The sequence below is a fragment of the Desmodus rotundus genome, chromosome 6 (genome assembly GCF_022682495.2).
Source record: "Desmodus rotundus isolate HL8 chromosome 6, HLdesRot8A.1, whole genome shotgun sequence".
Taxonomy (NCBI): domain Eukaryota; kingdom Metazoa; phylum Chordata; class Mammalia; order Chiroptera; family Phyllostomidae; genus Desmodus; species Desmodus rotundus.
The window spans coordinates 131,014,367-131,038,269 of record NC_071392.1 but is presented as its reverse complement, the minus strand read 5'-3'; the positions used below and the strand labels follow the sequence as shown (position 1 = coordinate 131,038,269).

Below are 23,903 nucleotides of genomic sequence, written 5' to 3'. Positions count from 1 at the left end.
GGAAGGAAGGAAGGAAGAAGGAATAAAAAAAGAAAGAAGGACAGAAAGGAAAACGGAATTTAGGGGGAAAGGAAAAAAAAAAAGTCTTCTAGTGGCTTTAAACCAGTCAGGTCAGTTCTGCTGGTCTTCCTGTCTGTGAAACAGGAGGGGGTGGGTGGAGGGATTGGTTTCACTTGTCTCCCTTCCTGAGCCACACTCTTCACTGTTGTCCAGCCTCCAGTCCAGTTCCTCAGGGTCCTTCTGCTCCCCGCTAGGTCTTTAGTCCACCAGTTGTGCTGTCCTCGAGGTGCACCTATTAGGGGCAACTCACACTCCACCTTCTTGTTCTTTGCTGTCCTAGATGCTAGGGGCTCTCGGTGCCCCTTCAGGGTAGTTCAGCCCCCTACTGGGTCCAGTCTTTCCGGGGACTGCAGTCTCCCCTCTGCTGGGCATTCTGCCTTCCTCCTAGAGAGCAAGTAGGCCCTGCGGGGCTCTGTGGGCAGCGGCTAGGTGGGGATGTTGAGTCCAGGAGCTTCAGGTGTGGTCGCCTGGCGGGCAGCCAGGCTGTTGATCGGGTTGCCCACTGATCTCCGGCTTTGTAGCTGGGCCGCTGATCAGGGTGCGCACTCACCAGAGGTTTCAGGTGTGGGTGCCCAGGTCACTGATTGGGGTTTTCACCAACCGGGCTTCAGGTGTGTGCTGGGGCTGCATATCCCATGTTCACAGTCCAGGGGCTGAGCGGGTGGGGGCGCAACAGGCCACAGCTGCTGGGGAGAGTTCTCTAAACAGCCTCTGAGTGCCTCTATTTTCTCTTTTTCTTTTCAAGAAATTCCTCCTATTCAAGCCCCCCTGGTCCAAACAAGCACCTAGCCTCTCACACAGCCCAGTCTGGCTGTCTCCCAAGAATCCTGCAGCAGACCCTGCGCCCTGGCCAGGGGGCTTCACCCGCCGTGGTCCCTGCGCTGGTCCCAGGGACCTTATTGTCCTTAAGCACTCTTCTTACCGTCTGATCTTTCAATGTCCTCTATCTTTGGTCTTCGATCTTCATATATGCTGGAATACTATTGGCTGTTCACTCTGTTCCTCAGATCAGCTAGGTGTTTCACTGGTGCCAGGGGAAGTGGACTCTGCTCCCAGCTATCTTGCCGGCCATCTTCCGGACCTTGCCATTGGTACTTTAATAGGAATTGCATTGAATCTATAGATTGCTTCGGCTAGCATGGATATTTTAATGATGTTAATTCTTCCAATCCAATTTAACACGGTATATGCTTCCATTTATTTTTATCTTCCTCAGTTTCTTTCATCAGTGTTCTTAATTTAAAAAGAATTTTAAAAGAGTAAAAGAAAAGTACCCTATACACGGCAATCAAAATATGTTCTTTTGAGGTTCTAGAATTTCTATAGTTAATCATGTGTAAGAAGAAGCTGGGAAGAAAAATGGAACTTAGGTTCAAGTAAGTAAAAACCATCACAAAGTTTGGCAAGGAAAAACAACCTTTCTAAGAATGCATGATCCACATCAGCATTTTCTTTCTAGGCCTGAGAATAATTATCCATATGGACAGGTTTCTCTTCTTCTTCAGGATACTGGAGAAAACAGTTGGATCACATCTCTGCCCACCTCAGGTCTTATGCTCAGAACAACCCTGAATTCCGGGCCTTGATTGCTGAACCCAGGATGGGAAAGGTGGGTAGATTCTCAATGGAACTTCCTCTTCACAGTGTCCCATGGATCAGGCTGAAGTTACCGTCCACCAGATCCACCTGAAATTGCACTTTTCTTGGCTTCTTTCCCTTTCCTGCCCTGCTTCCCTTATTTCCTTACTACCTTCCCTTGTAGGCACAGCCTTAATAAGCCACTTGCACATGAGTCTTGTCTTAGGGTCTGCTATTGGCACCCAAGACAGTAAATTGTGAACATCTCATGCTTTTAGATACCACATGCTGTGGAAATCCTGATGGTCAAAGTTAAATGACCCAGGATAGTTTAATCAGCCAAACTGTATATTTAAATCCTACACTATATTAAAAATCATAGTTATAAGATTTAACCATTTAGCAGTGCACTCAATATCTGTACTATGTTTATCATCTCCAGTCCTCAAAACAAACCTGCAAGTTAGAGGTATTACCATTGTGGTAGTTTTTAAACATGACCACAGATACTTTGACAGTCTTCCGTTCACAGGATGGAGTCTATATCCCCTCATTTTGAATCTGAGTAGGCTTGTGACTGTTGGACAATAGTATGTTGCAAATGATGCTATGGGACTCCCAAGGTGTAGTCTTGTAGGCCATGTGGCTTCCTCTCACTTGGCATGCCCAACTCCAAAACTCCTTCTTGGACCCTAGCCATCCTGCTGTGAGAAGCCCAAGCCACACTGGATGGCCACATGTAGGTGCTCCTGTATGCAGCTCCAAATGAATTCAGTCCTTGAGTCATCCAGGCTCAGAAGGCAGGCAGATGAGTGATGAGACTCCCGGTCATTCCAGTTCCCAAACATGAAGCTACCTCTAGCCAGTTGAGTTTTAGCTGAGGCCTCAGAGAAGCCATCACTGCTGGGCTCTATTGGAATTCATGAACATGATAAAAATGGGAGTTGTTAATGCGACTGAGTTTGAAAATTTTTACACTGCAGTAAATGACCAGAACAAATCCTACCTGACACCCAGGAAAACTGACTCAGAGAGGTGTGGTGACTTCCCTAGGTCTGCACTGCTAGGTCTCAGGGGATTCAGGATTTGAAGCAGTTCTGTCAGACCCCAAACACCATGCTATTTCTCTGCCATTTTAAGGAGATACCTTGTAAGAAGACATGTTCCTCTGTCATGAGACTAGAAAGAACCTTTAAAAATCAGCCTGTCTGCTCCTCTGCCACTAAATAGGCCAACATTGAAACTATTGAATTGGCCAAAAAGGTCATTCAGTTTCTGCCATAGGATGGCTCTAGTAGCACTTAGTTGTTTTTAACTTCATTCAAAATAATTTTGTTAAATTGTATTGTGACAGCTGTCATATCAGTGTGCATTTTAAAAACATCAAAACTTGTGAATTTTTGTATAGCCATTTTAATATGGAAGATGGAAGAAATAAGCAACATTTTTGGCATATTATACTTTACTATTTCAAGAGAGGTAAAAATGCAACTGAAACGCAAAAAAAAGTTTGTGCTGTGTATGGAGAAGGTGTTGTGACTGATGGAACATGTCAAAAGTGGATTGTGAGGTTTCTTGCTGGAGCTTTCTCACTGGGTGACGCTCCATGTTTGGATAGACCTGTTGAAGTTGATAGCAATCAAATCAACATTAATTGAGAACAATCAATGTTATACCATGCAGGAGATAGCTGACATATTCAAAATACCCAAATCAAATGTTGAAAATCATTTGCACCAGTTTGGCTATGTTAATTGCTTTGATGTTTGAATTCCACATAAGTTAAGGGAAAAAACCCTTTTGACCATGTTTCTGCCTGTGATTCTCTACTTAAATGTAACAAAAGCATTCCATTTTTAAAACAAATTGTGATGGGCTATGAAAAATGGATACTTTACAAGAAAATGTGGAACAGAAGAGATCATGGGGCAAGCGAAATGAACCACTACCAACCACACCAAAGGCCAGTCTTCCTCCAAAGAAGGTGATGTTGTGTATATGGTGGGATTGGAAGGGAATCCTCCATTAATGAGCTCCTTCTGGAAAACCAAATAATTATTTCCAACAAGCACTTCTCCCAAGTAAACCAGTTGAAATCAGCACCCAATGAAAAGTGTCCAGAATTAGTCAACGAACTTTTTGGCCAACCCGTTATTTCATTGTCAAGTATTGCTCAATTTCCTTTGATAATCTATTTTGATGGTTTATTAATTTTTAGACTAATCCAGGGGTCTGAAAACTATGACCTATGGGGCAATTCTGGCCTGCCATCCAGTTTTATAAATAAAGTTTTATTGGATCACATTCATTTATTGCATACTTATTTATTTACTTATTTTCTTCAGCTGCTTTTGTGTTACAGTGGCAATGTTAAATTTTCATGACAGAGACTCTATGGCCCACAAAACTTAAAACATTTATGAGGTGATCCTTAAAGCCTTTGTCAATCCCTGGTTTAATCTAAATCCCTCCCACTACTTACAGAGAAACTGCTCAACTATGATACCAGACCCCCGATTGCCAATGCCTGGCCCCCAGGACACCTTTTCCAAGGTGATGACATCCAGCCATATGGCTTAATTAACCTTAAAGTATGTCTTTTGTAGATAGTATAAATTTGGTCCTTGCTTTCTTATCCATTCTGGCAGTCTCTGCTCCTTGATTTTTATTTAGTTCATTTATAATTAATGAAATTATAAATATGGCTAGATCGGTGTCTGCCATTTTACTATTCATGTTCTAGTTTATCTAGTTTTTGTTCCTCTGTTTCTCTTTTTTGCCTTCTTTGGTATTAGTTAAATATTTGATTAAACTTACAGTTTAACAGCTCAGAATTTCTTTGTTGTTGCTCAGGTCACTGAGTCCCATACTCACAGTTGTGAATCCTCTCTAATACTTTTTTAAAAGCTTATCTCTGCTACTGTCCATGAAGATGACTATGAAGTTAGCATCAGGCTGAATTATATTCAAGTCTCAAACAAGGTGAGTGAAACCTTCAGGAGTTATTCATTGAAGAATTGACTGAACTAGTGAATTGTGGCATATAATTTATTGAAATGTTTCTGTGTAATCCAGAGAAAGGAAAAGTTTCAAATATTATGAAACTTGACTGTAGGCCGACAATTTCATAGAATTAGATAAATAACTAAGCTAAGCCTAAGAGAAAACAGCTTTCAGGCACATAATGATACAGTAAGAATAGGAATTATCAGCCACTCAATTGGTCCTGTAGTTCTCAGGCTTATTTATATTCACCGACATCTGATGGCAGGTCTGTAATACAACTGATTTGGGGAAAGACTGACAAAAATGTTTGCCATTTTTGTCCTATTTGCCTATAAAAAAGAAACCAAATGCTGTGGCCATGTCTCCCTTGATCTATCCTCTTATACGGTGATGAGGGTATTGCCATAGAGCCTGCGTGTAACGAACATTGATCAATTTTGGCAGCTTTACCGTCACTGGACAAGAAGTCAAAATATACAAAAGGATTAATCAATAGATTGAGAAGAGGGGTAAAAAAGGCAAGGAAGATGAGAGGAGATACCATTTATTAGGTCCTGGACATGTTCCTAGCAGGGTTCTAAGAGTGTCTTTAAAATTAAGATGGATTTATGGGCCCTGCCTACCTCAAAGGGAAGCTGGGCAGGCATATACAAGGGGATAATGCACGTGAAAGTGCTTTGAAACCAAATAAAGCACCAAATGCCATGTTTTCGGTTGTGGGCTAGAGCAGAGCTTGGGTCAGAGAGGTACTTCAGGAGAAAGGGAGTGAGGGGCATGGGGCAAGGCAGGGGAAGGGCCTCAAAACACAAGTGGTCCCAAATAATGTCTAGATTTAGCCTGATCCACAAGGATCTCTAGATTGTGAATGACACCACACAGTTGTCCCCAACTAAGGCAGGGAGGAGAGAGGCATAACCTCTAGGGCAGAGCAGCACCCAATTACTGAGGACAGTTGGCTGGAGAAGGGGATCAGCAGTGAGCTGTTAGCAGCCAACATAGCAGCTAGGATAGGTATGCTGACCGTTAAGGGGAACAGGGTGGGCACCAATTCCTAGGTTCACTATGTTCTTTTCTTTGTCTTAGCCTGCGTGTTCTAGTGTTGAGGAAGTAGCAGAGAGTTCTCTATGATAGGATCTGGCAGCCATGTGAGGATAGACCAGGGTGCCATGCTGTGAAATCAGTCCAAGAGGAGACAGGATATCAGGTCTGGACTATGTATTATCTATCCTCATTTTATAAACATTTATTTCACCTTATTTTACTTTTACAACATCCTTTTGAGGTTGGGCGTAATATTTCCACTTTATAGGTGAGAGAACTGAGGCTCAGAGAAGTTAAGCAACTTGCGTCTTCCAAGGTCCCCAATCCAGTAAGTGATAGAACCAGTATTTAAACTCTGCAGCCTAAGCCTCCCCATCATGCCACCCTAATTCCAAGACACAGAAGGGTTTTAAGCAGGGGCAGGACACAGTTACTTACAAATTGTATCAGGGTGACTGGGGCAGCTACATGGAAGGTGGGCTGGCAGGAACCTTTTAGGAGGCTGTTACATTGTTCCCAGTGTGAGAAGAGGGAGCAGAGGCTGTAGTGATTGAGAGGAGGGAACAGACTGAGGAACTGTTTAAGAGGCAAAATGAACAGAACATTGTAGTGGGTGATGGAGTTGTAGGAAGGGTGCCAGGTTTCAGTCTTGACTGTGCAGACAGAGTTGTCCTTAATAGAAAGAGGAACAGGTTGGCAGGGAGGTTGTTGGGGCACAGCAACCTCATCATTCATGGTGCTGAATTTTCTTATTGGCCAGAACCTTTCCCTCAGTAAGGAGGTGAATTTCAGCGACCACTTTCTGAGCAATGTCACCGAGGGTGGTAATGGGCTGTTCAGCAGCAGGTCCAGCTTGGGTGAGTTGTGCCCTTCCATTGATTTTAAAGCCATTGACCGGGAACATAGTGACTTGGCAAGGATGGCAGAATTGCTTAAAACTTGCCAGCCCAACCACATATTTTACTTTTACGTTCCAGCCTTTTTATTACTCTGGCTTCCCTGAAGGCTTTCACAGGATTAGGGAGATAAATTGGGAGTGGGATGCTCCAAGGGGCCTAAAAACTAGTCACTTCTGTTCCCCTCCTTCCCAACCACTCTCTGGTCCTGGACTAAGAGAAGTGGCTATAGCAGTCCTTCCTGTCAATTTTAATCAAATAGAAATTTCTACAAAATCATTTTACCCTTTTCACCCATTGAGGGACATGGCAGTACACTCTAGCTCTTCACCTATGAAGAGAGGATGAGGGGACATCTTTCTGGTCCTTAACTCTGTCATTCCAGTGAGTGACTGCAACCAAACCACCTCAGATATCACTGAAAAAATCAAAAGAGTGAAGACTTTTAAGACTAACACATTTCAAGGAAAGAAGGAGCAGCTTACAGTATGTGTATCTCTTGGTCCTTACAGCTGTCTTTGGCCTGTCTATTTCATGTTTTATTTTGAGATTTTTTAAAATAGAAGAATACTTTTTCCATTTTCCATTTTCTGTTCCTTTTTTTTAATGACAGCATATTTTTATGTTTGGAATCCTTTAAAATATCTCAAGTATTAATTAGAATTATTTAAAAATTCTCATCAGTGTCCCAAATCACCTCTCTTTCCTTTGGAGTCAGTTCTTTGCTCCTGTCATTCTCTTTCTTGTATTTGGTTTGTCTCAGATGTGATGATCCTTGGTTGTCAGGTCACATTAACAAATGAAGGGCTAGTTTGATTACCACAAATGCCTGGTATGAGTGCCCAGCATGGGTGCCTATCGTGGGTATGTGGTGCTGGGGTCTCTGTGTGGGCAGAGGCAGGAGAAAGCCTTGGGTTCCATAAGTTGCCTCTGTAAGAAGGCCTTGCCTCTGATGGTGAGGGTGGTGCTGTGAAGTGCTCTGGTGTGGGTGGGCTGTCTTTCCAAATCGTTCCCTGTGTCTGTCATAGAGTTTGGGACTCTGTTTTTCTTGGGCTTCAGTGCTCCTAAGTAGAAGACTTTGTTAGGAAAATTATGGACTCTCTGGAAAATAGTTATCAAGGTTTAAGCAGAGAGCAAAAGCTTCCTTTCCTTGCATGGGAGAGGGGAGGACACCAGCCATCTCAGCTATTGACAATAAAGCCCTCTAATGATACATTCATGAATTCAGCCTGCACCCAGCTTCTGCCCTCCTTGTTGAGTAATTTTGAGCACCTGATGGGCTCTCTGGAGTGCACACTCATACCTCTAGTGTCTTCACTTGGGTTTTTTCTTTGCTTTGATTTCCCTGACAGTCAGATTCTATCTACTTTCTTTCTTTTTTTAATTGAATTTAGAGAGACGGGAGAGAGAGAGAGAAAGAGAGAGAGAGAGGGGCATCAGTTTGTTGTCCCACTTATTTATTGGTTGATTCTTTTTTTAAAGATTTCATTTATTTTTAGAGAGAGGGTAAGGGAGAGAGAAAGAGAAAAACATCAATGTGTGGTTGCCTCTCACACACCCCCTACTGGGGACCTGGCCCACAACTCAGGCATGTTCCCTGACTGGGAATTGAACTGGTGACCCTTTGGTTCACAGGTCCGTGCTCAATCCACTGAACTACACCAGCCAGGGTTTCATTGGTTGATTCTTATATGTGCCTAGACCAGGGGTTGAACCCACAATCTTGGCATCTTGGTATGATATGCCAACCAACTGAGCTACCTGGCCAGGGCAGATTCCACCTACTTTAAATCTCTGGGATTCCTCACAATTTCTGATCCATTGATGGTATCCTTTTGGAGTTTCCCACAGCTATTAGAGTTTGTTTTTCAAAAATATAGACCATTAATAATTTCAATGGGAGCATTGCCTCTACCACCTTCCCTTTTAGCCAGTCCTCTGGCTGCAATAGAGCGAACAGATATACTTAGCATCAAGTCCAGAGCCTGGGTCTCCCAGCCAGTGATGGAGATGGACACAGTGTCATTTATTCCCTCCAGCTTCAGTTAAGCCAGGCCCCGAGGGCTACCTCAGGGGTACACATATCCCCTGCCCAGCATGATATTGTGACTTCTCTGGAGGCAGGGACTCTACTCCTCATCTTGTGTCATAAACACTAATAAATTTGGGAAGAATACATGAGAATTGTTGATGCAGACTCTGGCCAGCAGTGTCTGCAGCATTGTGGATGAGATGAGACAAATTCACACAGACTACCAAAGTCCTGTGGAGAAAAAGGGACAGCATGGCCACTCTCTCAAGAGGAGAGCGCCACGACCCTTGCCTTGATAGGCTTTTATTGGCTTTCAATTAGCATACATCAAAGAAGGTTCTCATTCATTATGCTCAGGTTTGCTTTAGGTGATTACTTTTTACAGAAAAGATGTTGCTGATTACTTCCTACAGATTAGCAAGGAAAAAATGTTGCAAATGCAAGGAAATGATAAGAGTAATTGGTCTGGTTACACTTCAATCCTTGGAAGAATTAGCACAAACTTCAGGAAGTTACATTAAAGATATGCAGTAAGCAAGCATTTGCTTCTTCAACTCAGGGTGAGGGAGTTTTAGCAAGACAAAGTTTTAAAGCAACCTAGGTATAATGCAGGCCTGATTTCCCATGGGAGAACTGATCCGTGGGTTTGGCATCTTACATGCCTCCACATGCCTATGGGCTTTCCAATAGGGCTGGGCTACATTTGCCATTCCACACTAATAGGTTCCCTATAAATTGTCCTCAATTTAATACTTATGATTCTTTGTGCTCTCTACCTTCTCCCAGACTGAAATATTGTCAGTGGGTATAGAGTTCCATAAAGTTAACAATTTTACCATTTTGGACACTCTACCTATTTACTCTGTACATGACCTGAATTCCCCACTGTTACGTGCCTTTGTTTTCTCATTCAAATTTAGGGGACAAGTAACAGAAACTATATCATCTGTTCACTCATTCAGTGATTATTTTTGAGCACATATATACCTGGTTCAGTTCTAAATGTTGAGCACAAAACAAACAAAAGACATAAAGGTCTCAGACCTCATGAAGTTGACATTCTAGTGCATTCTGGTTCATTTTTTCCATAAGGAATGGAATTCAGTACAAACAACTATCCTCACCCCCCAAGATGGGGGTTGGGGGTCTGACTAATTAGAGCACCTTGTTCCAAGCTACTTACGGGGAGGACAGAGGGTGGACCTTGTATCTTCTTCTGAAAGGCTCAGAGGCCTTGGCCAGTGTATTCATCCTCATGACTTTCCAGGGAGACAGGGAGGGATGGTATCGCTGCCACTTTATAAAATGGTGGTCCTGGGACTACCCCAGAATCACACCTGGGTGGGATCCAGTGGAGGAAACATACTAGAAGTGATGTCTCCTGCTTTCTAGACTGTTTCCTTTAATCTTCCAGGAACCAGCATTTGAAATCCTTTGTATATAAAGAAAGACTATATAAAGATAAATTTCATTGCATTTTGAAAATGTAAAAGATAATAACCTTCAGATTTCTGATTATAGATTGATGATAGATGAGCTTTTTTTTTCCCCTCCCAAGCAAGAGTTCGATCTTATTGGTTCACTCATACTTCATCTGAACTGTCATACGTAGGCTGACTTTGAGCACTTTATACAGCATGCAAAGTAAACTTTAGGATTCACCTGGTTGCTTTTCGTAGAAATATTCATAATAAAACTAGCGTGGGATTTCTGGGTTTTGGTGTGATTTCTCATTGCATCCCTGACATTAATAATATAAAAACACCCTGGCCACATAGCTCAGTGGATTGTGTGCGGGCTTGCAAACCAAAGAGTCGCCAGTTCAATTCCCAGTCAGGACACATGCCTGGTTTGTGGTCCAGATCCCCAGAAGGGAGTGCATGAGAGGCAACCACACATTGATGTTTCTCTCCCTCTTTCTCCTTCCCTTCCCCTCTAAAAGTAAATAAATAAAATCTTAAAAAAAAGAAAAAATAATATAAAACAATGTGAGTGTGGTGTCCTTCATCAAGGCAAGGTTTCAAAGATCAGCAAGATTTACATTAGATGTGTTTATTTGTGCTGCTGGCTGTTGAAGACCACACACACACATGATCATTCGCATGCTCACCTATCCCTGGGACTCAGAACTTAACCTTGGAGAGGAAACATTTACTTTAGGGTTGAGGAATCAACCTTTAGGCTTGAGCCTGTCAAATGGAACTTGACAGTAAAAATATTTTGCAGCAGTAGAAATGACTACATTCTATAATCCTGCAGCCCAAATAAAGATTCCTTCTGAAGGAAGTCAGACCAACAGGGGATGGAAGAGTCTCTGTAATTGAACAGTTGCTTGATGAAGTAAGTGAAACCAAAGAGCAAGTCTCTCTGAAGGTTTCAACCTATGTTTCATCTCTGTCTCTTTCAGATGGCAGTTTTGTTCAATGTTGTGATCATCACTATGCCATTTACTTAAGAACTGTTTGGGAATGGATTAAATGGCAAATCCAAAGATTTACATGAATTGTTACCTGTTGCCAGTTTTTATGGCAAAGTAAATAGGCAGAAAAGTGCACATGAGCCCAAGTAAGGTGCATGAAGGTGGATAGAATCCCTGGCCTGTGAGAGCCCATGTGACCTTCATATTTCCTAAAGAAGCAAGGTTGTCTGACTGCCTGCCCCTCCTGATTGGGAAACAGAAGTTTTACTACCCAAGTAATGTGGCAACTGTGTTTGTTGTATGTTGGGTATCAGTGTTTCTGATTCTCTTTTATTTGGATTTAAAGTGGTTTAGTTCAGTCAAGGAAGTTTGTTAGTGAATAAGATGACAATTAAATGCTGCTGAGCGCAGGGTTTTGTGGCAGGTTTGTCCTTTTGCATATGCTGCAGGGAACATATCCCAACTGCAGTGATAATGAAGACCAACCTGTTATTACCATTGCACCATGAAGCAATCCCAGTTCTTGTGCAGAGAGGAACAGACATTGACCAACAGTGGGGACCGTAACTCAAACACAATGAAAGAAGAGTTCTGGTGCCATGTCACAGCCAGTCTATGCCTCAAGGGCTCTGCTGCAGCAGGATAAGCCTACCCACATGCCCTGTTCAATTTGATTCACTTAAGAACCATTCAAACCCATTGTGGGCTTAGTAAGTGACTCAACTTCTCATATTTTCTTTTTTAAAAATATTTTTGATATATTTATTGATTATGCTATTACAGTTGTCCCATTTCCGCCCGTTCACTCAACTCCATCCTGCCCACCCCCTCCCTCCCACATTCCACCCCTATAGTTCATGTCCATGGGTCATACTTATAAGTTCTTTGGCTTCTACATTTCCTATACTATCTTACCCTCCCCCTGTCTATTTTCTACCTACCATTTATGCTATTTATTCTCTGTACCTTTCCCCCTTCTCTCCCCCTCCCAATCCCCTATTGATAACCCTCCATGTGATCTCCAATTCTGTGGTTCTGTTTCTATTCTAGTTGTTTGCTTAGTTTGCTTTTGCTTTTGTTTTAGGTGTGGTTGTTAATAACTGTGAGTTTGCTGTCATTTTTACTGTTCATATTTTTTATCTTCTTTTTCTTAGATAAGTCCCTTTAACATTTCATATAATAAGGGCTTGGTGATGATGAACTCCTTTAACCTGACCTTATCTGAGAAGCACTTTATCTGCCCTTTCATTCTAAATGATAGCTTTGCTAGATACAGTAATCTTGGATGTAGGCCCTTGCCTTTCATGACTTGGAATACTTCTTGTCAGCCCCTTCTTGCCTGTAAGGTCTCTTTGGAGAAATCAGCTGACAGTCTTATGGGAACTCCTTTGTAGGTAACTGTGTCCTTTTCTATTGCTGCTTCTAAGATTCTCTCCTTCTGTTTCATCTTGGGTAATGTAGTTATGATGTGCCTTGGTGTGTTCCTCCTTGGATCCAGCTTCTTTGGGACTCTCTGAGCTTCCTGGACTTCCTGGAAGTCTATGTCCTTTGCCAGAGTAGGGAAGTTCTCCTTCATTATTTGTTCAAATAAGTTTTCAATTTTTTGTTCTTCCTCTTCTCCTTCTGGCACCCCTATAATTCGGATGTTGGAACGTTTCAAGATGTCCTGAAGGTTCCTAAGCCTCTCCTCATTTTTCCGAATTCTTGTTTCTTCATTCTTTTCTGGTTGGATGTTTCTTTCTTCCTTCTGGTCCACACCATTGATTTGAGTCCCAGTTTCCTTCCCATCACTATTGGTTCCCTGTACATTTTCCTTTGTTTCTCTTGGCATAGGCTTCATTTTTTCATCTAGTTTTCGAACAAATTCAACCAATTCTGTGAGTGTCTTAATAACCAGTGTTTTGAACTGTGCATCTGATAGGTTGGCTATCTCTTCCTCGCTTAGTTGTATTTTTTCTGGAGCTTTGAAGTGTTCTGTCATTTGGGACTGTTTTTTTTTTTTTGTCTTGGCGCAGCTGTTACTTAAAGGGGCAGAGCCTTAGGTGTTCACTGGGGGCAGGGTAATGCTGGTTGCTGTGCTGTGATGCTGTACTTGGGGGAGGGGCCGAGAGGGAGCAATGGTGCCTGCTCCACTCTCCACTGGATTTCAGCCACTCCCTTGGCTACCCACAATCAAATTGGGCCCCTCTGGTGCTGGTTCCCGAGTGGGTGGGCTTGTGCACGCTCTAGGCCCCTGTGGGTCTCTCCACCAACCTCTCCTGTGAGGCTGGGAGTCTCTCCTGCTGCCTCCCCAACCCCCACAGGCGTTTTCAATCAGAGGTTTGAGGCTTTATTTCCCCAGCTGGAGCCCTGGGTTACGCAGTCTGCTTCGCTCCCGGCTGTTTGTTCAGGTTTATCTGTGCACGAGTGTGGGGCCGGGGGTGCCACCTGCCTCTCTGTCTGCCCCATTCTCCGCCACTCTGAGTCCGGCCCTCTCGGTTTATCTGTGCGTGAATGTGGGGCCGCAGGGTCTGCTAGTGGTCAGACTGCCTGCCCCATTGTCCCACACTCCGCCAGTCTCAGTCCCACCACAGCTACGCTAGTCCTCTCCGCCCTGGTGCCCATCTACACCCCTCCTACCAGTCTGGATGTATGTTTCTTTTTTATTTACTTGGTGTCTGACTTCCTTGCCGTCCTATTTTCTGTCAGCTCTGGTTGTGCGAGGAGGCGCAGTGTGTCTACCTATGCCACCATCTTGGTTCTCAACTTCTCATATTTTCTAAATCTGGGTAAAACAAAATTTTTAAAATGGACTATGGGATTGTGTACATTACAGCAGCTTTTATAAATGATGATATATTTTGCTAATTCATTAATTAATACTAATTCGATTCATGAATTTATCATGGGACTGGAAGGTTCTTAGCACTTGGTGTTAAGCAATGTTTTTGTCATGATCTGAATTGTTAAGGCCCATAAGAGAAGAGAGCCCTACAGAAATATACCCATGAATTTAATGCTGAAAAAAAAAGCATAGTTGTCTCTGGATGTTAACATCGTGGGGAGGAGACTGGTCCATTTGAGTCTACCACATAGTCTCCTGGTGCCTTGGTTTCCCCAGCTGTGAAGCAGGACAGAGAGATACCAAGTCATTTGGGATGGCTTTGTTACATACTGTCTTAGTCTTAGTGCTGTCCTGCCTCTTGACCTCTCCCAGACTTGTGATTCTGTTTTTCTCCTCAAATAGTAGGAAATCTGGGGTAGAAAGTTTCTTGAGTATGTGTCCTTCCTGTTAACTGCCTATATCCTGCTGACCAAGCTGTTAAATTAGAAGTCTCTAGGGGTATCAAATACAGTCTAACACTACTGCCTCCTGAGTTATTACTAAGATAGGGTCGAAGCCCAGGTCAGTGAGTCATACTGCTGAGTAGCTCAAGCCTACTCAGGGTCCCTGAACATAAGGGACAAAAGTTCAACAGTTTTGCTTCTGTTTTCCTGTTTCTAAGTTCGTCTAGTACTTTTATTCAAAATTAAGTGGTATGCTGTGATTACATTTTCTTCTTTGTGTATTGAAGATATTTCCCCATAGGCCACTCAAAGTCAAATTTTCTTATCCAAAATGTCAAATGGATTCCCTTTACACACCATGAATTATTCAAAATCCTGTCACATTTCATTTTTTTCATAAATTATGAATAACATCTAATTTTTGTATCTTTGACCTTCGTGGAATTTACTTTTTTAATTATATTTTATTGATTATGCTATTACAATTGTCCTGATTTTTCTCCTTTCCCCCTACTCCATCCAGCATCCCCTACTCAGTCAATCTCCATACCATTGTTCATGTCCATGGGTCATGTCTATAAGTTCTTTGGCTTCTCTATTTTCTATACTGTATTTCACAACCCCATGTTTATTTCTGTAACTACCTATCTACACTTCTTAATCCCCTCACCTCTTCACCCATTCACCCCCACGCCCTCCCATCTGGCAACCATCAAAATGATCTCCATATCCATGATTCCGTCTCTGTACTTGTTTGCTTAGCTTGTTTTTTAGATTCAATTGTTTACAGATATATATTTTTTGCATTTATTTTTCATAGTTTTGATCTTCTTTTTCTTAAATAAGTCCCTTTAACATTTCATATAATAATAGTTTGGTGATGATGAACTCCTTTAGTTTTTTCTTGTCTGGGAAGCTCTTATCTACCCTTTGATTCTAAATGAGAGTTTTGCTGGGCAGGGCAACTTGGCTGTAGGTCCCTGCTTTTCATAACTTTAATTCTTGTCGATCCCTTCTAGCCTGCAAAATTTCTTTTGAGAAATCATCTGACAGTCTTATGGGAGCCCCCCCTATAGGTAGCTAACTGCTTTTCTCTTGCTGCTTTTAAGATTTCCTCTTTATCTTTTATCTTTGGCATTTTAATTATGATGTGTCTTGGAGTGAGCCTCTTTGCATCCCTGTTTGGGATACTCTGTGCTTCCTGGACTTGTATGTCTATTTCCTGCACCAAATTAAGGAAGTTTTCTTTCATTATTTTTTCAAGTAGATTTCCAATTTCTTACAATTTCTCTTCACCTTCTGGAATGCCTATAATGCAAATGTTGGACCTCTTAAAGTTGTCCCAGAGGTTCCTTATATTATCCTTATTATTATTATTTTGGATTCCTTTTTCTTGTTGTTGTTCTGATTGGTTGTTTTTTTGCTTCCTTATGTTTCAAATCATTGATTTGATACTCAGCTTTATCCGCTCTACTGTTGTTTCCCTGTAAATTGTTCTTTATTTCAATTAGTGTATCCTTTGTTTCTTTTTTGTGCTTTTGAGGTCCTCACTAAGTTCCTTGAGCTTCCTTATAACAGTGTTTTGAATTCTGCATCTGATAGATTGCTTATCACCATTTCATTTAGCTCTGCCTCTGGAGTTTTGTTCTGTTCTTTCATTTGGGCCATGTTTCTTTGTCTCCTCATTTTGGCAGCCTCCCTGTGTTTGTTTCTATGTATTAGGTAGAGCTGCTTTGATTCCGTGTCTTGTTAGTGTGGCCTAATGTAGGCATCCCGTAGGTTCCAGTGGTACAGCCTCCCCTATCACCCAAGCTGGGTAATTAAGTTGTGTCCTTCGTGTGAGCTGAGTACACCCTCCTCTTGTAGTTGAGCCTTGGTTGCTTTTGGCAGATCAATGGGAGGGATTTACCCAGACCAGTCAGCTTCAAGGACTGGCTGTGACCACTGACCACAAACCTCCACTCCCCATGGAATATCATCTGTGCAGGGACAGGGTAGTGGTGCTTTGACATGGTCTGTGACTGTATACTGGGTGTGCTGGCCCTGGGGTTTCTGGGTAGTGCCAACCAAGGTCAGCCCCCACCTGTGTTTTGCCCCAGGCATCCTGCCTTAGCTATAAAGCAATCTGAGATGGCTGCTATTTGTGCTGGGCTTGGAGAGTTCCAGGTGAAGCCGAGCTGCGACTCTAAGTTGGCTGCTCCTAGTGCTGAGCCTGGGGCTCCCTGAAGCCAGCTGTTGCTTGTTTGATAAGATTTAGGAAGTTGTGGAGCATGAGCCAAGACCAGCCATTCATATTGAAAAGCACCTTGGGTGGGCCCATAAGTTGGGTAGGGCAGAGTCTCTGGGGACCTTCAAGGCCAGTCAAACAGTATTAGCCAGGTTGATGGACTCTCAGATATGGCACCAGCTTACATGCTCCGTTGGAGGTGGGTTTAGAAAAGGGATATTGGCCTCTGCTTGCCTTGATGCCCAATACTTCAGTTTCCCCCTGTGTACCACTGATTCCTTTCAAGCTGCTACCCCAGTGCTGGAGCTCAGAGGGAGTGAGTTTGAGTAGGTCAGTCTGTGTGTAGGTTCATTAAGAGGAACTGCTTGGGGCTCCAGAACTTTCTTCCACTGACTCAATCCCCCCTGTTTTTTGTGGGGACTTATCTTCCTGGCACCGGAACCCCTGGCTGGAGGTCCTGGTGTGGGTTTGGGACTCCTTGCTCCCAAGATATCTCTCCTGAATGTTTATCTACCACACATAAGTGTGGAATCAGCCCTTTCTTCATCTGCACCCCTCCTACTGGTTTGGATGGATGTGGTTTCTTTAATTCCATAGTTGTCAGACTTCTATTCAGCTTAATTTCTGACATTCCTGCGTGATTGTTGTTCTATATTTTAGTTGTAATTTTGATGTGGTTGTGCAAAGAGGTGAGCCATGTCTGCCTATGCTGCCATCTTAACCAGAAGTCAGAATTTCTGATTGCTTTTGTTTTTTCTGTTTTGAAAAGGAACATGTCTTAATCAAATCCATACTCCTATCTTGTTTCTTACTTTTTCTTTGCTTTTTTTTTAAAAAACAATAAATGGTTTATTTAGTAACAAGGAATAAAAGAGGAATTCTTAATTCCTTTTTTCTCTCTGGTGACGGAATTGCAATAGTCAAATGGACAGCAACATACAAGAATCCCCTTGCAGTCCTTGATCTTTTGCATAAGTTCAAAGGTGCCTAAGTTATGTGACTTGCAATTATGGTTTTCTAGACAGAAATGCCAGCTGTTGTGCTTTCCAATGTATTAGCAGTTGCTACATTTTCTGTCTTGTCTTCAGGTTTCATGACAGGAAACAGAAATACTTCCTTGATGTTATGGAGTCTGTGAGAAACATGGTGACTCGGTCAATTCCCATGCCTCAGCCCAGCCAGCTGTGGGGGGCAGCCTGTATTCCAGGGCAGTGTAGAAATTTTTGTACATGAACATGGCCTCATCATCACCAGCAGCCTTGGCCTTGGCCTTGGCATGTTCTTCAAAAAGATGTTGCTGCCTTGGGATCATTCAGCTCAGTGTAGGCATTGCATATTTCCTTCTTCACAATAAAAAGCTTAAAATGCTCAGTGAGACCCTCTTTAGAGTGGTGCCATTTTGCCAGAGGGATCACTATCTGTTGGTGATCACAGATGAATGTAGGATTGATGCATGTCAGTTCCAGGAACTCCTTACCAAGGAGCCTGGCTGTGATCTGAGGTGGAGGCTGTTCAACAGCTTTTGCCACACAGATATCATCAAGAATTTTGCAAGTTTCTTCAGTTTCAAAGAGGTTGGTTTCTATCAGCTTCACCCCCAGGGCTTTCTCAAGCTCTTCTACCATGCTGATTTTCCAGCAGGGTGGGGTGAAGTCAGTCTCGTAGGTTTGGCCCTCTGGGCCATCTGGATAGTAGGTGACCTTGTAACCACCTGTAATATGCTTTACTATTCCTGAAATCATCTCCATGATTTCCATGAGATCATGATAGTCTGTTTAGGCTGTGTAAAACTCACAGATGGTAAACTCAGGATTGTGAGTCATATCAATTCCTTCATTCTGGAATTGGTGTCCAATTTCATAAACCTAGTCAAGGCCACCAACCGCCTGCATCTTATGGTAGAGTTCTAGAGCAGTTCTCATATGGTCCAGCTCATTGTGGAAGGTGATTGAAGGCTTGGCTACAGCTCCCCTTGGGATGATGATCATCATGGGAGTTTCAGTCTCTAGGAATCCCAACTCATCCAAGAAACTTCTTATATATGTAATGATCTTTGAGCAGATGATGAATTTCTGTCTCACAAAGTCACTCAGAATCAAGTCCAAGTATCTCTGATGATATCTTTGGGCTTTGAGGCCAAAGTGAAGATGAGGTAACATATGCAAGCAAGGAAACAGCAGTGTGATCTCATAGGGAATGATGCTCAGCTCACACTTCCTGGTTTTCCCAGGATTTGCCTGAACTCCAATTATGTCTCCCCAACACAGTTTGTTATTGATATGAATAAATTCTTCTGATTTGTAATTCCTGGAACTGACCATGACTTGTAACTTGATCCCTTCTCCTTGAAGGTCATAGAAGATGAGCTTTGCCCCAGATGCTCTTTTGGTATGGATCCTACCTGCCATCTTTAAGGTGATGTCACTCAGAAGGTCCCCAGGCTACAGGTGACTGTATTCTTGTATGAAGTGAGTCAGAGAGAAGTCTATATGAAATTTGTATGGGTATGGGTCTTCCACATTGACCTGTAGTTGGTGGATGGCTTGGCTGAGGATCTTGTAGTATTGGTTTGGGTCCAGGCCCTCCTCCTTGGCACCCACATCACTGTAAGTGGTGTGGTTGGTGGCAGCAGCGTTGGCCTGGCTTAGTTGTTTCTTACTGAGCTCCTTCTGCTTGGCCTCCTTCTCTGCTATTTTCTTTACAGCTTTCAGGCATCTCTTTAACTCATTTTTGCTCAGCTTTTCCTTGCCACCGTCCACATCCATGTGCACTGTAGTCATGTGTCTGGGTGCCTGAACTGAAAGTGTTTCTTATTTTTTCAATACCATTCCTCTTAGAGACATTCTTCTTGGAGTATACTTCCAATTCGGGTTTTGCCTGATAACTTTCCAGCCCTGCTGCACAGTGGTCATTATAAATTGGAATCCACCTGAAGTTATTGTTCACATTTTCCTCTTTCTGGGTTTTGACCCTTGCCAGGATAAAATGTAGCCTCAGATAACTTCTTCAGAAAGGGTGTGTAGAAATAACTTTCTGAGCCCTTGAGTGCCCTAAAAATCACTTAAAAAATTTACTCTTGCTTAATGTTTGACTAATATTAATTTCTGTATTCAAAATAAAATTTCCTCAAGTCTTAGAAAGTCTTGCTCTCTTGATTTCCAGCATCCCACATAGCCTATAACAATTCTACAGTAAATTCTTGTTCATTTGTTACTTATTTGTTCTTCTGGAAGCATTTATCCTGATGTTCAGGAATTTCACAAGGGTATTTTTTTATGTGCTGTTTTTCATTCACCCAGTTGGCCCTTTAATCTGAAAAGTCATGTCTTTCTTCAGATTAAGCAAAGTTTCTTCTATTATCTCTTTGATATTTTCACCTCTTCATTTTTTTTTAATTCTCGCTTTCTAAACTGCTTATGAGTTTGATGTGGGCATCTTGGATTGATCCCCTATATCTTTCTTTTTTATTTTTTTTCATATTTTCATCTCCCCTTTTTTGTTTTAAAAATTTTCTTAACCCTCCTATTTAATACTTTTTATTTTAACAATCATATTTTTACTTTCTAAGAGCTACTTTTTGTTCTGATTATTTCTTCTGCATAGCCCCATGTGTATGTCTGATTCTGTCTTCAATCCTTTTGAGGATACCAATTAGGTTTTTATTTTTTTTAATTTCTTATGTTTTTGTGTCTTGGTTTTTCTCAGATGTTTGCCATCCTTTGCTGTCTGTCCATGTTTAGAATGGGGAATGCACTGGATGAGTGGGAATGCTGTGTACATGAATGGAGTTCATCAACTGTGGAGTTTTGAGGGGTAGATGAAACTGCTCTCTGGCTGGGACAAGTGGAAGACTTACCTCTGTGCATGGCAGTTGCTGACCTGATTCTCACCAGAGGCTCCATTTATCTTGTTCGAGAAGAAGCCACCATATATTTCTTCTCCACTGGGATAAGTTTATGGCTGCAGATAGATCTGCAGGTTCAGGGGATAGAGGTGGTATCAGGGAAATAGCGGGTCTTGGAGAATGCAGAACTTCATTTGCTCATCCCATCTCTACTCCAATCATGATTCCCATGTACCATCTTCCTGCCATCTCTGATCAGGAGCCTTTCATGAGTTCTAGAATGCTGGCACCACCCAATCCTCCATTTCAGCCATCCACTGCTCCCTCTGTGGGCCAGACCTTCCAGGCAAGGATGAGAGACAGTCTGGCATGCAGTAAAGTATGCTCTGACTTCTAGGGCTTGCTCTGTGGATTCGAAGATTGGGGCTTACTATCATATCATACAAACCCAACTCACTGAAGCCAAAGTCATTTTTCCTGCCCAAGAATAGGAGCCTCAGCCCTGAAAGGTTATCATCATATGGGCAATGCCCAACAGGACCAAGCCACTGTTGAGACTATGTCTAGTATGTTCCATAAACTCTGGAAAGTTACCCGAAATAGTTTTTATTAGCATTTGTTAAATAGCCTACAAACCAGACCCTTGTGGGGTTTCTCACTTTAAAAAGAAATGTGTTTTGACCTGTCCTGTGTGGCTCAACTGATTGGAGCATTGTCCCATAACCAAAGGGTTATAGGTTTCATTCCCAGTCAGGCACATAGCTAGGTTGAGGTTCAGTCCCTGATCCAGACACATACAATCTTCAGTCCAGGCGCTTATGATCCCCAGTACGAGAGTGTACAGAAGGCAGGCAATCAATGTTTCTTTCTCGCATCAATGTTTTGCTCTCTCCCTTCCTTTCTCTCTAAAAAGCAATGAAAAATGTCTTTGGGTGAGGATTAAAAAATAAATATATAAATGTGTTCATAGATGTTTCACTTTCTATCTAATATCACAGCTTAGCCACCATCATAGTATTTCTCCAAGGGAAGTGGAAGTGAGGGGTGACACGAGATTCTCTCAATTTGTTAAATAGGTCAGTGGGTGAAACAAAGGCCTCTTTGGTCATGTGCTCCCTTTCCAGTTCCTTTAGCCAGGATAATTTTTTTTCCTCCAAATAGCCTCTAAACTACAGCTCTTCATGAAGCATCTCTGCTTGGCCTGACAGGAAGGGAGTGCATCGCTGCTTTACTGGGGTATATTCCCTGGCTCCTGGGGAGACTTGTGAGGGCCATAGTGATCCCCCCTGCTTACCTGGGGTGATTTTAGAGGGCCCTGGTACCTGAATATATAATTAATCCTGTAAATAGGGGCCATTGTCTCACGATGGCTTCCAGGCAGTCTGGGCTATTCTTTTTTTAATTTTATTTTTTAAGTATATTTTATTGATTATGCTATTAGTGTTGTCCCATTTTTTCCTCCCCTTTATTCCCCTCTGCCCTGTACCCCCTCTTCCCAGCAGCATTCCCCCCCCCCACCCAACCTTAGTTCATGTCCATGGGTTGTACATACAAGCTATTTGGCTTCTCCATTTCCTATACTATTCTTAACCTCCCCCTGTCTATTTTGTACCTACTATTTATGCATCTTATTCCTGTACCTTTTCCGCCATTTCTCCCCTCACCCTCCCTGCTGATAACCCTCCCTGTGATCTCCATTCTATAATTCTATTCCTGTTCTAGTTGTTTGCTTAGTTTGTTTTTGTTTTTGTTTTAGGTTCAGTTGTTGATAGTTGTGAGTTTGTTGTTATTTTACTGTTCATAGTTTTGATCTCCTTCTTTTTCTTAGATAAGTCCCTTTAACATTTCATATAATAAGGGTTTGGTGATGATGAACTCCTTTAACTTTATGCAAAATGAAAATGTTGCCCTCCGTAAATGTAGTTGGTCATAGGACTTTGATGCAATGTTGCCCAATGGCCAGGATTAGAAATTGAACATTTGAAATTAGAAAGCCCCTCAAATGTCTCACCCTTTTGAGAGCCACCCTTAAGAACAGGGGTCATGGTGGCCTCTTGGGGACAGGTTTGGGAAGGTGGGGCCAGGAGGCTCCCAAACTGACCTCTGTGTCTGGGAAGAACCAGGCCTTCAGGTCCAAGTGCCCACGTTCTTCAGTTCACCCCCCATTCTCTTCTCTTCCCAGATGCAATGCAAGCATCCGAAAGAAGAATACTAGTGGCCAAATAGCCCATGACCTGGCTCTGACAATTGGGGACAACCTCATCACCTCGCTCTTTGCTGTTAAACTCCTCCTGGATGACTGTTAGACCCTATGGGCTCTGCAGGGCTTCACTGAAAGAGACCATCCAGCTCTGGCTGTTCTTTGTTTCTTTCTGAAATGTGCATTTGAGGTTTGGGAATTGAAGTTAAGAGGAACTCAAGTTGTTTTTAAATTATGTGACAGTGTAAGCCACCAATACCACAAGGGCATTTTTTAATGTGCCCTGGATGGTCATGAACTTAATGTATGTTTTATTGCTGCTTATTTTAGAATTTTTTTTAATTTATTTTTCAATAGATAATAATTGCATGTAATACTTCATCCAAAAAGTATGAAGTATTATGTTATGAAAAATCTGCTTCTTATCCCTGCCCCACAGCTACCCACTTACCCTCCCTCCTCAAAGGCAGCCAATTATACCAGTATCATGTCTATCTTTCCAGAAATAGTATAGGTTTATATAAGCACATGCATATAATACATGCATATGCAGCCCTGGCTGGTGTAGCTCAGTGGATTGAGCACAGGCTGCAAATCAAAGGGTTGCCAGTTCAATTCCCAGTCAGGGCACATGCCTGGGTTGTGGGCCAGGTCCCCAGTTGGGGACATATGAGGGGCAACCACACATTGATGTTTCTCTCCCTCTCTTTCTCCTTTCCTTCCCCTCAAAATAAATAAATAAATAAATAAATAAATAAATAAATAAATATGCATATGCACATGTAGAGTATACATAAATATAAGTATAGATAACACACATATATATTCTTTCCCTTTTTAAGACAAATAGTATAGCAAACTACATACTGTTCCATCTTGTTCTTTGCATAATATATCTTGTAGGTGGTTCCAAATTAGAACAGAAAGGTTGAGTTTATTTAAAAATGTTTTCTTATGTTAAACTCATTGATATTACTATTGTTATGGTTTGTAATTTGGTGACAAATAAGCTTTGAATAAACTATTTGCAAGAATATGTAATTTTGACTTATTTCTTTTTTCAGAATGTTGTTTCAGTCTTTGGGTGATCGAATCGTGGAGTCTCTAAATTGTTTCTGTTAACGTATATAAGTAGAATATTCATTAATTTAAAATAATTAACTTAGTACAGTAAATAACAGACTTTGTTAAGTGGTTGCTGTCATCATTACCTGCTCTTTATTTCCCAGGAATGGCTGAGTGTCTGTAGGGAGGACAGGCACAGTCTTTGGAATCCAAGCTTCCAGTGGAGTGTGGTGGTACTGGCCCTGAGTTCCACTGGTCACACCCTTGG

General features: G+C 42.2%; 1 protein-coding gene across 4 annotated transcripts in view; it reads left to right on the top strand.

Moving 5' to 3' along the window:
• DZANK1 (double zinc ribbon and ankyrin repeat domains 1) overlaps positions 1-23,586 on the top strand; it is a 103,032-nt gene extending 79,446 nt beyond the window's left edge. Inside the window, exons 14-18 of one of the 4 annotated variants that reach the window (XM_045194916.3) lie at positions 1,566-1,669; positions 4,123-4,191; positions 4,546-4,620; positions 18,878-18,973; positions 22,553-22,656. In XM_045194916.3, coding sequence (XP_045050851.2) covers positions 1,566-1,669; positions 4,123-4,191; positions 4,546-4,620; positions 18,878-18,940 — 311 coding nt within the window. In that variant the 3' untranslated portion in view covers positions 18,941-18,973; positions 22,553-22,656. Of the gene's footprint in view, positions 1-1,565; positions 1,670-4,122; positions 4,192-4,545; positions 4,621-18,877; positions 18,974-22,552 lie in introns of all 4 variants that reach the window. The other 3 variants (XM_053927044.2, XM_045194917.2, XM_053927045.1) reach the window with 3 other exon arrangements.
• Positions 23,587-23,903: the final 317 nt, after the last annotated feature.